The sequence below is a fragment of the Tursiops truncatus genome, chromosome 9 (genome assembly GCF_011762595.2).
Source record: "Tursiops truncatus isolate mTurTru1 chromosome 9, mTurTru1.mat.Y, whole genome shotgun sequence".
In the NCBI taxonomy this organism is placed as follows: Eukaryota; Metazoa; Chordata; class Mammalia; order Artiodactyla; family Delphinidae; genus Tursiops; species Tursiops truncatus.
In genome coordinates, this window is record NC_047042.1 from 81,990,003 (window position 1) to 82,007,145 (window position 17,143).

At 42.7% G+C, this 17,143-nt stretch overlaps 1 protein-coding gene and 1 pseudogene across 1 annotated transcript in view; one reads left to right on the forward strand and one right to left on the reverse strand.

Moving 5' to 3' along the window:
- RBM28 (RNA binding motif protein 28) overlaps positions 1 to 12,249 on the reverse strand; it is a 33,054-nt gene extending 20,805 nt beyond the window's left edge. Inside the window, exons 1-9 of the mRNA XM_019924422.3 lie at positions 12,055 to 12,249; positions 8,359 to 8,514; positions 7,964 to 8,058; positions 7,455 to 7,530; positions 6,932 to 7,024; positions 5,591 to 5,662; positions 4,774 to 4,957; positions 4,459 to 4,601; positions 853 to 922 (exon numbers count right to left, since the gene is read on the reverse strand). Coding sequence (XP_019779981.1) covers positions 853 to 922; positions 4,459 to 4,601; positions 4,774 to 4,957; positions 5,591 to 5,662; positions 6,932 to 7,024; positions 7,455 to 7,530; positions 7,964 to 8,058; positions 8,359 to 8,514; positions 12,055 to 12,172 — 1,007 coding nt within the window. The 5' untranslated portion in view covers positions 12,173 to 12,249. The remainder of the gene's footprint in view (positions 1 to 852; positions 923 to 4,458; positions 4,602 to 4,773; positions 4,958 to 5,590; positions 5,663 to 6,931; positions 7,025 to 7,454; positions 7,531 to 7,963; positions 8,059 to 8,358; positions 8,515 to 12,054) is intronic.
- Positions 12,250 to 13,063: 814 nt separating this feature from the next.
- On the forward strand, positions 13,064 to 13,681 carry LOC117313540 (chromobox protein homolog 1 pseudogene; annotated as a pseudogene).
- The last annotated feature ends 3,462 nt before the right edge of the window (positions 13,682 to 17,143 follow it).

Here is a 17,143-nt window from a genome sequence, read left to right on the forward strand (position 1 = left end):
AGAAAGAAAATGGGCTACAGCACAGCATGTATAGGCTAAAATCATCTTTGTAAATATTTATGATGTTATGAACATGTGTGTGGGTGTTCCCCAAGCAGTGATAAGGTTAACTTTTTGCTTATTCATTTCCTATATTTCCCACAATAAACATAAATTACTTGTATAATGAAAACAATCTTAAAAGACTATACAAGAGAATAAAATAGACATCTTTAAAATAAGACCCAAATGGCCCTAGCACAATGGTACTTAAGAAAGGATGAGAAGGCATGCTTGAGGTATGCCGAAGATATCCCAACCTCCTGAAAACACCAACCTACTGCAGTCAGTAGGACTAAAGCAGCAATGGCAACATGATACAACACCTATCTCCCTCCCTCAGTTTTCCAGGAAACAGATGGGATGCCTCACTATACTCTGGACATGACTGTAGAGGATAAGTTAAGCATGAAGAGAGAATTCGTTTGGGGTAAGTGGTATCACCCCTCCCCAGCACTCACCCTAAAACAAAGGCCAGAAGCAAGATGGTTCTAATAGTTGAAAAACTGATTTGTTCCAAATGATCCCACCCCAATTACAAAGAATGAAATCTAAATGAGGACAAGATATAAAGACCCCTGCTATTTATCTTCTGTGTATAGTTCTGATTCTCCTACACATTTCTCATTGTGTGCTATGTTCCTAGGCAGATGTGCTAATGGTCTTCGATACATCTAACTTTTTGGCCTAGCTAACAGAATTAGTGCAAAAAGAAGACAAACAAAGAAAGGAAAGAAGGGAGGGAGGAAGAAGGGAAGAAAAGAAACCTATGAAGGCAACACAAACAGCAGTTCTCAAGATAGAAAGTCATACCTGATAAAGACAGTTTTCCCTTCATTTACATCAGAGGGTAATTTCCTCTTCTTCTTCTTCTTTTTCGAGACTTGTATATCCAAAGTAAAAAGAAAAACAACAAACTGAAAAAGACTAGTACAAGCCTTACAACAAAGGCTTTTAAATATATAAAGATCTTACATAAATTAAGAACTCCAATTAAAAATGAACAAAGGATATGCAACTAAAATATATGAAGATGCTCAAATGCACTCATAATTAAAGAAAAACACAGCACAAGAAATGAGATACTATTTATCACCAACAGATTGGCAAACAACAAAAAAGACAGATGAAATCCATTGTGGTAAGGGTGTGGGGAAAAAGAGAGATTCCCATATACTGTTGTGACAGTGTAAGCTTTCTGGAAATACAAAATGTAAACATTTGAGGAGAAAAAAATATATATCTACATTCGCATACACAAATATACATTATATTCTACGTAAGTGCATATACATTCATGTTTTTGCTTATAAAAGCATTAACTATCCTTAGATACACAAGAAACACTGGTTGTCTCTGGGGAGGGGCCCTAAGTGGCTGCGGATTTGGGTTTAAGGGAGACTCATTGATTTTAAGAATAGACATAGGGGCTTCCCTGGTGGCGCAGTGGTTGAGAGTCCGCCTGCTGATGCAGGGGACACGGGTTCGTGCCCCGGTCCGGGAAGATCCCACATGCTGCGGAGCAGCTGGGCCCGTGAGCCATGGCCACTGAGCCTGCGCGTCCGGAGCCTGTGCTCCGCAACAGGAGAGGCCACAACAGCGAGAGGCCCGCGTATCGCAAAAAAAAAAAAAAAAGAATAGACATATATGCTTATATATACACGGAAAATTTCTGGAAGGACACAAAAGAAATAACAGAGATTACTTTGGGGGACTATTGGGAGGACTGGTGAGGAACTTTTGAAGATCTTACATAAATTAAGATCTTACATAAATTTCTATATCATACCCTTCTGCACTATTTATATTTTTTGTACTGTATTCTTAATTAATTTTCTCTCATTATTATCCATCAGTCTTATAATTTTTTCAAGTGAAAGAATGGTAAGAGATAGCTGAATCTGGTTGTAGAATGCAAGGTCTCTCAGTTCCTTCAGAATAAAAGCTTCTTTGCTTCTAAGGTGTCTACTATTCTCTCCTCACAGAAAAGGCTTATTTCCTCAGATTTCTCATATGGTCAAATCAACATGCCAGACTTACAGAAAAGGGAGAAGGGAGACCTGATAAGTGAATAAAAACCTCCACCCAGACAAACTAAAGGACCACTTACTGACTACTCCTCATTCTGTAATGACCTGCCTCCCTCAATAAACTAGTTGAGTTTAAACCCAACCTTCTTGATAAAAGTAGCAATATGGTTTGGTTACAGTTTTACAAAATGCCCCAGGAGGTCCTTTATCCCCATTTCAGTTCAAAATTGTTGTTTATACTCCACCACTGCCACAGAACAGTAACAATGATAATACTAGTAGTACAAGGCATTAGTCACACAAATAATTTAATCTTCACAAAAACCCTATGTGGTTATTATCTCCATTTTATAGATGAAGAAACTGAGGTATAAAGAGGTTAAGTAACTTGCCCCAAAGTCATACCTTAAGAAAGGAGCAGAGACAGGATTTGAAACCCTCTGCCAAACAAGCTATTATTGTGATCTCTAGGAAATGTGGCGTTTTATTTTCTTTTAACTCCTGTTCACCCAGTGTCTAGCACTGCAGGCACTCTGAATATTTGTTGTCTGAATAAACGAAGGTGTAGTAATAGTAAAAAAAAAAAAAAGAAGTACATTTTTCTCTCGTGACAGGTTTAAATATCACTGTCACACGAAGCATCTATTCCAACCTTTCCAAAGAGCAAACACATGGGCATTACATACACCATGGGAAGGGTGTGCACAGAAGTGTTCATTCATCAGGTCCAAATTGGTTCATCTACATTTTTAAAAAACTCTGATGAAAGTGCAGAAGTGTTTTTGTTGGTCTTTGCTTGTTTTCTTGCCAATCCTTTGTGACTGAAAGTAGTGGAACCAGATCAAAAGCTCCTAGAGAACAAGGATTTCTTTTTTCTGTTCAGCCCAAAGTTTAACATTAGTAGGTGTTCAATAAATGTTTCTTTTTAAGTGAATGATGAGGAAAGGAGACTTGATTTGCTCAACTGAATGGAGTAGTGGAATGCTCAGACTGCCTCCGCCTCCCTCCCAGTGACCACTAAAGGCAGAAGATTTTATCAGCAGCCAAGTTACATCTAACTTAATGAGACTCACACATTTTTTAGAAGATTGTTGGTGGAGGGGGTGGGGGGAGGGGGGCACATACAAATAAGATTAGTAGCAACAAAGGCAACTAATACTGTTGGGAAGGTACTCTCCGCAATGTCAGGAGATGGGGACCTCTAACATCCAATCACAGATGAAGTAATATGGAAACTAGAGGCAAGGACTTCACCAGAACCAGACAATTAAAAATGAAAAAGCCAGGACCCACATGATTTGACTCCTAAGCCCATGATAAAAGGCAGAAAAGACTGCTTAAAAGAACTGAGCTTTTCCAGATAAGAAATGCTGAGTTCAGTAGTTTGTTACTATCATAATGGATTATTTTATTGTTATTGTCAGTCTTCATCCTGGAAGGTGCCAGTGATTCAAGTACCTCTGATCTGAGTAGAATATACTAAGCTGATGTTCTAGGGTTTGCTAACACTGCAGACACGCTTAAAATAATACCTCTAATCAATGAGGGGAAAAAAACACCATCTTTGGGCTTTCAAACCTACTCCGTATTATCTGTTGTTTACAGACAACAGCATGGATGGAAAAATATAAGTGTTTCCCTTCCTGAGTTTGTTACATTTAATAAAATGTAATTTTAGTACAAAGTAAATAAATTAAATTAATTAAATAGAACCCATTTTGGTGGTAGGATGCAATATCCTGTTTATCCAGTTATTCATTCAATTTGGGTAATTGAGAGAGACAGAGGCAGTGCCTCAGCATTAAGCTAGGTTTTAAATTCCCTAAGAATCTTAATCCTCAAACACTATTCCAAACTCATTAAAAAAAAAAAAAAACCTTTAAAACAAAGGAATATAGGGGCTTCCCTGGTGGAGTAGTGGTTAAGAATTCGCCTGCCAATGCAGGGGTCCCGGGTTCGAGCCCTGACCCGGGAAGATTCCACCTGCCGCGAAGCAACTAAGCCCGTGTGCCACAACTACTGAGCCTGAGCTCTAGAGCCCACAAGCCACAACTCCTGAGCCCACGTGCCACAACTACTGAAGCCTGTGCGCCTAGAGCCCGGGCTCCACAAGAGAAGCCACCGCAATGAGAAGCTTGCGCACCGCAACGAAGAGTAGCCCCCGCTCACGGCAACTAGAGAAAACCCACCTGCAGCGACGAAGACCCAACGCAGCCAAAAATAAATAAATAAATAAATAAATTTATTAAAGAAAAAAAAGGAATATAAAGGTTTCATTTTCAGCATTTAAACATAAATTTGACAGGACACCTTAGGGTCCTATTTAAAAAGAGGATTGAGCTGAACTGATGCACATTTCTCGGTGACTTATTTTAAATTTAAGGCAAACCTTCCTCCTCTTGCTCTTCAGTGTTGGTATCACTCTGACCCAGGTCCTCTCCACCATCGATCCTGTCTCTTTCCTCCAGGTCGCTGTTGTCATCAGAATGCTCCTCTTCACTGCTTTCTGCAGGTGCTGACCTCTTGACTGCTCTGCAATGGCACAGATCAGAACTAAGGTTCTGGGATGAGAGAGGGGCCTGCCTCTCCAACTTCACTGCACATGTCAATTCTGCAATGACGGGGGCAGGGAAAGATATCATTTTCCTCTCACGGACAACCCTGAACCTTCCTCTGTTGTCTCAGGACACACTGAGCCACTTACCTCTTCTGAATTTGCACAGGCTTGGTCAGCTTCGACTCTCTATTCTCCTCGTCCTCCTCCTCTTCTTCATCATCTTCCTCATCATCATAACCACCATCATTCTCCTCCTCCTCCATATCCTCTTCTTCCCTGCCATTCTCTTGACCTAATTCCTGACATTTAGGTTCAGGCCTCTTCTTCTCACCTACATACATAGTTGGTAAAGAAAGTTAGAAATTCATTTAGTATCCAAAACAAGGTTATTTAAACAAGAGTAACTAATACCCCAAGTTCCCGGTTCCTTTGGTTTTACAGAAGCTCATATATTTTTCTTACTGTACATAATAGGAAAAAGTATGGGAAAAAAAAAAGCACAAAAACAAACAACAAAAACCCCTCATCACTGAGATTCCCTCGGAGGCTGTCCCATTCATCAGAAGCCTTAAGGTTAACGTGGCTCAGCAACTGAGCCTCTGCAAACAGCCTATCATTGTGCACCATGGCCAGCACAATGCATGCTCTGGAGCCCAGCCATGAAATTTAATCTCTGTGAGTTCTGTTCTCTGAGCTCCTGGTGGCTTAAAAGCCAATTGTTCTCTAAATAAAAATCAAGTTCTAAGTTTCCCTATTTTTAATGTTCCATCACTCCCTATTACGAAAGCTGGGAAAGTACAGCAAGTAGTAGGGACAATGAACTTGAGCCCCACTCTTCACATCCACATCAAGGAGTGGGCTTATATTCAAAAGATCCTGTTTTGGGACCAGATCACCAGATGGTACAATACAGACTGACAAACAGGACATAAAACCCCTCCTACCCAACACCACTGCATCTTACCTGCGACAGAGGCAGACTGTGTATTTTTATATTTATCCTTTGCCACAGCCCAATCCACAGCCACTGTCCGCCCTGTCAGACAGAAAAGTAGCATCAGAAAGGCCTTCTCTTTAACATTCCTATTTCCTATAAATGACTTCCTATTCGTCAAAGACAGTAATGGAACCAAAGGAGACGAAGAAACTGCGGATTCAGAGACTGTTGGTCCTAAAATAAAACTCCTGGTAGGTGTCTATTCTTTTAACCCTTAACCTTTTTATCAATGAACAGAAGTTTTGCCTTTCTACACAGCCACTACACCTAGAACAAGATAGAGTAAGAATCAGAACAGTGTTTCCAGTTAGACCAAGTTTCCAGTTATACTAACAAGAGGGAAAATAGACATTCTGGAATAACTGTGCATCACTCAGAAGTTAGGAAGTCTCCAAGCCAATCCCTCCTTTAGGCACTGTACCTGGTAAATCAATACCTAGAGTAACGTCAAAGTCAGTTTAAAAGCCCACAGGTGGACGTCCCTGGTGGCGCAGTGGTTAAGAATCCACCTGCTAGGGCTTCCCTGGTGGCGCAGTGGTTGGGAGTCCGCCTGCCGATGCGGGGGATGCGGGTTCGTGCCCCGGTCCGGGAGGATCCCACATGCCGCGGAGCGGCTGCGCCCGTGGGCTATGGCCGCTGAGCCTGCGCGTCCGGAGCCTGTTGCTCCGCAACGGGAGAGGCCACAGCAGTGGGAGGCCCGCGTACCGCAAAAAAAAAAAAAGAATCCACCTGCTAATGCAGGGGACACAGGTTCGATCCCTGGTCCGGGAATATCCCACATGCCACGGAGCAACTAAGCCCGTGCGCCACAAGCACTGAGCCTGTGCTCTAGAGCCCGTGAGCCACAACTACTGAAGCTTGTGCACCTAGAGCCCACGCACCACAACAAAGAGTAGCCCCCGCTCGCCGCAAGGAAAACCCAATGCAGCCAAATAAATAAATAATAAATAAATAAATTTATAATTAAAAAAAAAAGCCCACAGATGCTGAATAGTGATCATAACCAAGAGGGAGGAACCTGCTAATCCCACATCCTCTAGACAGCAACCTGCCTCTAACAGTCAGGGACAGTTTTTCATTAGGGATTTAAAAGGACACTCATCACCAAAAAAAGAAAAGAGAAGGACAGCATGGGTCCTTTACCTAAGATCAAGTACTAGGAATATTTCACCAAAACAAGCTTCAATATTAGCAATGAGACTCTCAACAAGGCAAACACCTTTTGAAAATGTAGAAAGTGGGTTACTGTGCTAATTTGCCTAAACACCAGAAATATCTGAGTCAATGGTATGGGCACAGAAAACTCACCTTTTATCTCTTTCATGTTCATGCTTTTGAGAGCCTTTCCTGCTTCTAGGAGGTTTTTGAACTGAACAAAAGCAAAACCACGCATCTTTCCATCTGTGTGCAAACACAACAAAGAAGTTAGAAGTAGCAGGTAGGGAACCAACAGACACTAAGAAGGATGTTACAGCAACCTGGACTGGCAAGAAGACCCAAATCCTATCAACCGGTCAGCCCCTTGCCCAAAGCACAAGCCTATATCCTGCTGAGGTTACCCTGACACAGGCTTGGGGAGAGCAATGCATTTTCTCAAACTGTAACTTGTCTTCTAAAAGTAGTTCTGATCTAACTAGCAATACCGTAAGGGGACTAAACACTGTTATTTGTCAAGCACTGTGCCTGATACTTTACACATATCATATCATCTGGGGCTCACAGAGTATGACCCGAACCTTGTGTTTCTGCTTAGTTCAAAGGTGATACAGAAAAAGACCATTATGTAAAATAACCTTAATCTAATCCACACAAAATAAAGGTTTGCCAGTACCTGGTTTCCTAGGGATGTTTACTTCCAGGACAGCTCCAAACTGAGCAAATACTGTCTTCAAGTCATCTTCTGAACACTGAAGCCAAAAGTGAAGAAAGAAAAAGAGATATTATCACAGCAAATGAACACAAAACATCAACTATTCAATTAGTTCACTAGGAAGAGCTTGAATATTTGCACTCCTTTTTAAATTTTGAGACTAGGACACCAAACATTTCAAAATAGACGACATTTTGCTTTGTACCTATACAGGCAAAAAGGACAGATATCAGAGAGCTTTTCCTTCCCTCCCTTTCTCAGCAGTAGTTTCCCCAAGGCATCTTCACAGTCTCTGTCCTTAATAAGTTTTTGTTTATACAGGCCCATTTTCGGAATTCAACAAGGCTAAAGTTCGTTCCCAGAAGGAATTAAGCCCAATTATACCATCCTGGTGAGAAGTTTGACCAATGAGCATGCCTTGGCTCCAACAGCTTTCAGAACACTCACTGTTAGTTTTCTCTGTCTCTTACCTTAAAGCTCAGGTTCCGAATAATTAATCTGGCTTTCTTATCTGCCACTTTGGCTTTTTTAGGCTGCAGCTCCTTCTTTGGGGACTTTGAATTTTCTAAAAAATAAATGGCAATGAAGTAAATCTGTGATCCCCTCGGACCCGAACATCACAGGAAAGAAGCTACTAGCAACAGATGGCATTTAACACAGGGTTAAGTATGGCAATGCCCAGGGACACCAGGTTTTCCAGACTCAGAAGTAAACAAAAGACTAAAACTAGTAACAAAATACACTGGATGATTTTGGACATCAAGAGGAAATTCAGGAAGCTTTTAGGCCTAGACACTACTCCCAGAGCCAATCCATCGCCCCCTCTATCCTGGGGGAAAACTCCCTTCAGCTACTAGAAACTCACCAGTTTTCCCCTTTTCCTTGGACTTATTTCTCAGTTTTTTCTTGGCAACAGTCACGGTGATCTTGCAGCCTTCGAAGGTGGTAATCTTGAGGGCCCTCTGAACATCTTCCAGCATAGAAAAAGTGACATAGCCGAAGCCTCGACATGCTTTACTCCCTGGAACAGTATGGGGACGGGGGGAGGGGGGATTAACAGTAAGCCAAGATCCCTAAACCAGTAAATTCTCACAGCCCTAAACTAGCAAATATACAGCCAGGCCAGCCAGTCTGCCAAAATTCTCAAAAGAGAAAGAGACAAGGTTAGCATGAGTGGCCCCTGTCCCCTCTTTGTTCAGAAATTGTTAGGCTTCCTCTTCTAATGTGGTGTCTTTGCTGTTAGCTCCCTCTCTTCCTTCTTTCCTGATAATTTCAAGAATATGGAGGACCCATGATATGCATTACACCCCCGAAGAAGAACTCAACGTCAAACAGAACAAAACATCACCAGAGAAGGTAGGAAAGGTAAGTATGGTAGCTTCAAAAATTACAAAGAAATAATTCAGCCACCGCTCCACAGAACAGATCAGCAATGAACGCCAGGGGCCCTGAAAAAAGAACCTCAAACAATAAACATTACTTCAGAAGCCTGCAGACACTATTACAATTATTACCAAACCCTAGAAATCAATATCAAATTAAACCTTTCTAAAGCGGCTGTAAACCTCTTATCTCATTTTGTCAGAACACACCAAGAAGGGAAAAGCCAATATCATCATCGCTTTTTTCCAAACGAATCATTTAAGACAAACAGTTGCAATTATCAACTGTAACCCACCTTTGCCCTTTTTGGTATTTTTTTTCAGTTTAATATTTTTGTGTAGTAAAATCTTAAGTAATTTACTGCATCAAAAAAGAAAAGGACAGACCAAGTAGTCTGCTTACTACCCAAAGAAGAAACAGAGCTCACACGCTCTCCTTTTACAACTACACCCCAATCTGCTTCTGGGTACAAGCCCTCTAACACAGGACGCTGATCCACGTAAACTGGTTAAAGCTGACACTTGGCACTAGGAAAGCATACTATGATCTGGTGATCTCTTTTTCTCTTGAAACTCCTTCTCACAAAAGCCTGCCCACTCACCTTTCAGAAAACAAGAACAAGAAAAATCAGGGCCCTGCCTGATCAGTACAACCAAAAACGAAGCAGCTGAAAGGTGAAGGAGTTCAGTGACAAAACAGAAGGGTGTTGCTCACAAACACACCATGCGTTCTTTATGTCTGCACAAAGCACTCTCACACATTTACTTGAATCTTTACGACAATCCTGTGAAATTATTCCCATCTTAAAGAGGTTAAGTGGCATGTCCAGGTCACCACTACTGGTAAGACCTCACCCCACACCCCCTCCCTCCTATCCCACTAAGTACAACATTCAGTACATCTGGCTGCCTGGACAGAAAAGCACGTTTTTTCTTAAAAAGGGAATAGCAGCTTCTGTTAAAGATGTAGACTACATACACAAGCAACAGGTAAGGTTACATGTAGCCTATATTCTGAGGACCCAAAAGGAGAATTCCCATTCAAAGGCCTGTTCCTCCCCGGAACACAACCAACCACTGTTGAGCAGCGTTTCTCAATTGTTTTGATAACCCACAGTAACAAACGTAACTTATAGTGGATCCAGGATGCAGTTTTTTACAAAACTGAAAAAAAAAAGTTTTATGAAAACTTCTCCTTTACCATGTATAGATATACTCCTATTTCATTAAAAAAATATCTCTAATCATGACCCACTCAAGACCCACTAATGGACGATGATCTGCAGTTTAAGAAACACTGCTATACAGCACTCATTCTCATTCTCTCATTCGCCCATATCTATACTTAAAATGACAAAGAACCAGGCAGCTGCTATGGTTTGTATAGCAATCAGAGCCATGTCGACAATCCTAATTCTAATTTCTGTTACTAACAAAATAGAAGATAAGGACAGAGTGATTATTAGCACACTATTAGCCTGCCTACTCATCACATACTTGGACACCACGGGGGGAAAGAGAGGTACACAGGATGTTGCTTCCCTCCAGTTGCTCTCCTGAAAGACAAGGAGGTAGCCACCTACAGAGACACACTGATGACTTGGAAGGAAGCTAAATTTATGTTCTGGGCAACATCAGGTGCCCCTTGACACAGTCCAGGTAAGAGTAAGAAATGCTTCTACAATTAAAACCCTTACAATTCTTCCTCAGTCTAATACATGCTAACCCTCCTTCATAGCGATGCCATAATCATCAGACAGAATGCAAAGCGTATGGCAGTATTCCACAAGTCAGTAAACATCTCCTGCGGCTCAAGCCAAAACCCTTGGAGTCAGACTTGACTCCTCGACACTCTTTTTTTTCTCATACCCCACATCTGATCCATCAGCAAATTCTTTCAGCTCTACTCTCAAAAATATCCATATTGCAATCACTTTTTACCACCTTCACGGCTACAACAGCTGGTCCAACACCATGACCTCTCTCTCACCTGGATTACCACAAGAGCCTAATAACTGGTCTCCCCGCTTCTGCCCTATTCTTAGCAGCCTATTCTCAACACGGCAGCCTGAGAGAATCTTCCAAAATGCAAGCCATATCATATCTACTGCTCCCTGCTCAAAACCAGTGGCTTCATATCTCAGAGTAAAAGCCAAAGTCCTTGCAACCGCCTGTAAGGTCCTACATGATCTGGTAGCACCAGATCGCATCTGCTAATTCTCTTCCCTTCACTCACGGCATTCCAGTCACCCTGGTTTCGTCACTATTCCTCCAATATACTACACACACTCCTCTTCAGTATCCTTTAGCTTCCTCTGCCTAGGCTGCTCCTCCCACTGAGAAACACATGTTCACTCTCTCACATCAGAAAGGCTTTCCCTGGCTACCTCTCACCCCTCTACAGCTTCCCCACTACCACACACACACACATCTACAGAAACTCCCTATCCTTTTCCTCTGCCTTATGTTTCTTCTCAACATCTATCACCATTATCACTACATATTTTGCTTATGTGCTTATTGGCTGTCTTCCCCATCTGGAACACAAGAGCAAGGTTTTTGGTTTGGTTCTGTGCACTGCTGTATCCCCAGGACCTACAATAGTTGCCTGGCACAAAATACACATTCAATTAATATTTACGGAATAAATAACTGGGTGAATGAATAACACACTGGTTAAGAGCTCCCGGTCTGGTGATCAAATTCTGAATCCACTACTTACTAGCTGTATGAACTTAACCTGAAATTACTAAATTTCCCTAAGCCCTAGATTCCTCGTCTGTAAAATGGAGTTAAGTCTCCACCCAACAAGACCGATGGGGAAATTAAATGAGATAACACGTGGAACTCAAGCACCGCACGTGGCAATCAGTTGATTCTCAATAAGCCTTACTGGTGTTTTATTAAAAGTTAGTTATTTACTACCAAATAAGATCTTATATGTGAGCGCGCATAATAAACGGAAAGCGCTACATAAACTTAAGGGACTGATTTGACTTTCAGAAACGGCCCGTATGGATTCATCTAAAGCAGAATCCGTTTAGAAAAGAAATTCAACTTCTAAGTCCTTTCACTATGGGGCAGGTAAAGGATTATACGGGTCGCTTAAATTTGGGTGTCCTCGCCCCCATCCGGCTCCCAGGAACCCCAATTGTGTCCTCGACCGCCCCGCCCCCTACCTTTCTCAGTCACCACGAAGCACTGCTTCACCGGCCCCACCTGACTGAACAGCTCCTCCAGCTGCTCGCTGCGGGCCGAGGGCGGGAGGCGGCCCACAAACAGGGTCAGCCCGGCCATAAGGCCGAGAAACAGAAGCGCGCGGCTTCGCGCACGCGAGTCAAGTGACAGGTTTTAGTCAGAGGACCACGCCAAGTTGCCGGGAGACTCCGGAAGTGCTCTTCACTCAAAAGAGTCCGGAGGAAAACGTGGTAGAAGGGGGAAAAACATCCCGGAAGGAAAAAATCGTGACGCCAGGGGGCGGAGCTTCTTGAGCAGGGTTCCACCCCTACTCCAAGTACCGCCCCCGCCGGTGTAAAGAAATTTGGCTTCGCTATTTCCTACACTGCTTACAGTCTAACCTCCTGGAGATCGATACCAAACTCAGCAGGACAGGCCGGAGAAGTTGGTTTTACTCTGGCCCTAACCCAGGATCTAACATATAATGGATGTTTAATAAATATTTTGTGAAGTGCCACCACAGACTCCCAGATTACGTGCATAAAACACAGCCAGAATACACATCAACACAAGTACGTCACGTACATCATTCGGACAATTCTCATGTTCTCAGAGAATATGAGATATCTGTCACACTATAACAGATAACTACAACTCTGCCTTTAACACTTCGCAGACAAATTATAGCTACTAAAGTACAAATAGGCACATATCATACACATTCTTTCAAAAAAATATTTACTGAGCTCCTACTATGTGCCAGGCACTAAGGATAAAATTGGTGAGCTAAAAAAAGATGGGACCCCTACCCTCATGGGGTATACAGTCTCGTGGGGGTAGACAGACATTAATCAAAAAAAATAAAAATAAAAAAGGAGGGCCGTTGGCCGGGGCCTGCAGTACGCCGCTTCAGTGAGGGGCTCAACCACAGTCAACCGTCTTATTGCTTTACTGGTCGCCACTCCCACGGCCGGCCCGACAAGACGCGCCTGGAGCGCAGAACAGATTTCCCTTGGGCTCGTGGGCGCTGCTCTGAGCAGCGTCACCCTTTATACCAGAAAGCTGGCGGGCACTATGGGGAAAAAACAAAACAAGAAGAAAGTGGAGGAGGTGCTAGAAGAAGAGGAAGAAGAATATGTGGTGGGAAAAGTTCTCGACCATCGAGAGGGAAAGGGCAAAGTGGAGTACCTCCTAAAGTGGAAGGGGTTCTCAGATGAGGACGACACATGGGAGCCACAAGAAAACCTGGATCTCCCCGACCTCGTTGCCGAGTTCCTGCATCACAGAAAACAGCACACAAGGCAGATAAATCAGAGGGAGGCAAGCGCAAAGCTGATTCTGATTCGGAAGATAAGGGGGAGGAGAGTGAACTAAAGAAGAAAAGAAGAGTCAGAAAAGGCATGAGGCTTTGCCCAGGGTTTGGAACCGCAGTGGATTATTGGAGCTACAGACTCCAGTGGAGAACTCATGTTTCTGATGAAATGGAAAAACTCTGAGGAGGTTGACCTGGTCCCTGCCAAGGAAGCCAATGTCAAGTGCCCACAGGTTGTCATATCCTTCTATGAGGGAAGGCTGATGTGGCATTCCTACCCCTCGGAGGATGATGACAAAAAAGATGACAAGAATTAACTCTCTTGAGTACCAGCCCCTGTCACATCTGACTGTGGGTTTCAAGTGGGGAAAGGAGTTCTACTTGTCTTGACACCATAGAGGTGGCTTGAGAAGATGCCCTTTGAAGAGCCAGTATAGTTTCTGTGCCCTACAGCAGCCCAAGTGCTTTAACGTCACTCCATGCTGGTTTGCACACCCATCCCAGTGGAGGGGAAGGAGGGTCAGTGTTTCAAGGCAACCCATTCTGAACTTTGCTGAGAAAAGCAAAGGGCCTTCTATGAAGGACAAAACTTGCAGAATGGGATGTGGGAGAGCAAAAGATACTGTAGATCTTCAAAAGAGCATCTCCACAACCCACAGCCTTCTTCCCAATAGTGTTAACTCTGCATTTTTACAGCGTAGCATATATGTAGTTTTGGGCTATTACTGGTGTATTATTTGGGGTGGGAGGGATGGGGTGGGAAAGAAGGGAGACGGGTTAGGATAATTTTTGTTAAAATTTGGAACCTGATGGGGGAAATGGTGAAACAAAGGAAAGAGCAACTAATAATGATTTGGTTCTGTGTCCAGAATATTTCATCCTTTCAAAAAATGTCATTGGCAACCTAAATGAGGACTGCGAGAGACTGTTTAAAAGCTGTGAATGCTAATCATTAGAGAAATGCAAATCAAAACTACAATGACATATCACCTCACACCAGTCAGAATGGCCATCATCAAAAAATCTACAAACAATAAATGCTGGAGAGGGTGTGGAGAAAAGGGAACCCTCTTGCACTGTTGGTGGGAATGTAAACTGATACAGCTACTATGGAGAACAGTATGGAGGTTCCTTGAAAAACTAAAAATGGGACTACCATACGACCCAGCAATCCCACTACTGGGCATATACCCTGAGAAAACCATAATTCAAAAAGAGTGATGTACCACAATGTTCATTGCAGCTCTATTTACAATAGCCAGGACATGGAAGCAACCTAAGTGTCCGTCAACAGATGAATGGATAAAGAAGATGTGGCACATATATACAATGGAATATTATTCAGCCATAAAAAGAAATGAAATTGAGTTATTTGTAGTGAGGTGGATGGACCTAGAGTCTGTCATACAGAGTCAAGTAAGCCAGAAAGAGAAAAACAAATACCGTATGCTAACACATATATATGGAATCTAAAAAAAAAAAAAAGGTTCTGAAGAACCTAGGGGCAGGACAGGAATAAAGACACAGACATAGAGAATGCACTTGAGGATACGGGGAAGGGGAAGGGTGAGCTGAGACGAAGTGAGAGAGTAGCATTGACATATATACACTACCAAATGTAAAATAGATAGCTAGTGGGAAGCAGCCGCAGAGCACAAGGAGGTCAGCTCGGTGCTTTGTGACCACCTAGAGGAGTGGGATAGGGAGAGTGGGAGGGAGACGCAAGAGGGAGGAGATAGGGGGATATATGTATATGTATAGCTGACTCACTTTGTTATAAAGCAGCAATTAACAGATCATTGTAAAGCAATTATACTCCAATAAGGATGTTAAAAAAAAAGAAAAAGAAAGCTGTGAATACCTGAAACTTAGAAGCCAAGATGTTCCCTGCCTGAGCTTAATGCTATTCCCAACAAAGGACTAAGCCTGTTAAGAAGTTACCAAAGCTGCCATTTGAGGGATGGAAACTGGTTGAGGAGGAAAAGTCTTATGGGAGTGTATACACAGACAGATCATTCTGTCTTTGAGGTGCTAATTCTTGAAATTGACAAGAAGACCCTTTTTTTCCAATTATGAAGTTATAAATATCAGCTTCTCCATCCAAGTCACTGGCTGAAGTATCTGGGGAAGGGCAGAGGGTGGTATAGGAGGTGGGAGAGGAGGCAAAGACAAGGTCTGGTGCTCTTAGGTGGAAAACTCTTGGAGCCTCTGTTTTTTGAACTTTGAAACCATTGGTGGCAGGGTTCAGTCACTGACAGCACAAATTCACTGAATCACTTCAAGAATTGAATGATTTCAGAAGCCCTGGTCTCAGGAGAAGATTAAATTTTCATACTGGGGCAGTGGTTCACTTTAAAACAAAACAAATTTTTTTAATCCTAAGAATTAACTAAAACCCAAAATGCTGTCTTGAATCATGAGATCCATCAGTTCTTGACATCGTCTAGACCTGCATCTAGAACTCCCTTGTAAAATCTTTTTAGGCAGGGGTTAGGTTTCTGTGAAAACTTTTGTTTAAATGTTAACTTCATACCAACATTGTCAGTTCTTGTCTTAATAAAACTATATAGATTTATTTTAAAAATTAGAAATAAATCATAGCCTGCACCATGCAAGATCATGTGAGAACACACCCAGAACAAACATGACATCCAGCTTGCACACACAGACCTAGTACCCAGGTCCTCCCAGAGACAGGAGATCTTTCCTCAGGTCAGCTTATCAGACAGAGCCAAGGCTGAGGAATCTCACTGGCCAGGAGATCTGGGCGCTCCTGGATCCTGGAACACAGACAGTGTTTGCCATCCCATTGGGCCCAGGAACTGACCTGTGTGCAGGACTGCAGCACCTGAAGAACATTTGTACAGAACAGAAGTGCCCAATGCCTTTTTTAATAATTACTTTTAAATGGCATAACCTGAACACAGGGTAGGTAGACAATTCAAAAAGTACAAAAGGTACAATGAAAAGTGTTTCCCTTTCTCCTCAAACCCCATCTACTTTCAGCACATTTTGGTTGGATGGATGTCTGGTTGATAGTGACAGGGGGAAAGGGAGAACGTTTAACATCAGATTTATGAAACCCTAGCTTTTAAGCATTTATTCTACACTTAAAAGAAAATGGCACAGTTAGTTTTAAACACACAACTCAGCAGAGGAAGTATGGAAATAAAAAACAGATTTTTAAGGCCATGGGTTAATTCCATCCAGGAGAAAGAGAGACAAATAGACAAAGAAAATGGGATGGATCATTTGAATACAGTTGGTTTGGAATTCCACATTCCTCTCTTTTTCTTCTCCTCCTCTCTTGCCCCCTCATCACCTTAGAAATCAAAATTTCATACCCAAAGTCTAAATTGGAAGCTTCAGGGCCCTAGCTATATGGAGGCTTGTCCAGTCCTGGCTGCAGTGTGCACTGGGGAAAGAATCCTGAGAAGGCTGCTCCGACATCCCTTTGGGACACACCCTACAATGCTCAGTTGGAAATACTTTGGACCAAAACCTTCCCTATAGAACAAAAGGAAACTGTGTCCCTGTGCCCATCAGAGGGCAGCAGCCACCCACAGTACGGAGGAGTTCTTTGCCCCTAGGGGAGTGTAGCAATGCAGCTGGCCCTTTGTACTCTTCCCTACTTTCAGACCTGGCTCCCCATCTCAGTCTCCCAGCCTCAGCCTCAGCCCCATCCCCTCCCATCCATTTGTAACAGGGAAGCCATGTGGTTCTTCAATCAGGAACATTTGCTCATCCATCTAACCAGGACACATGCAGCGTTCTTTATT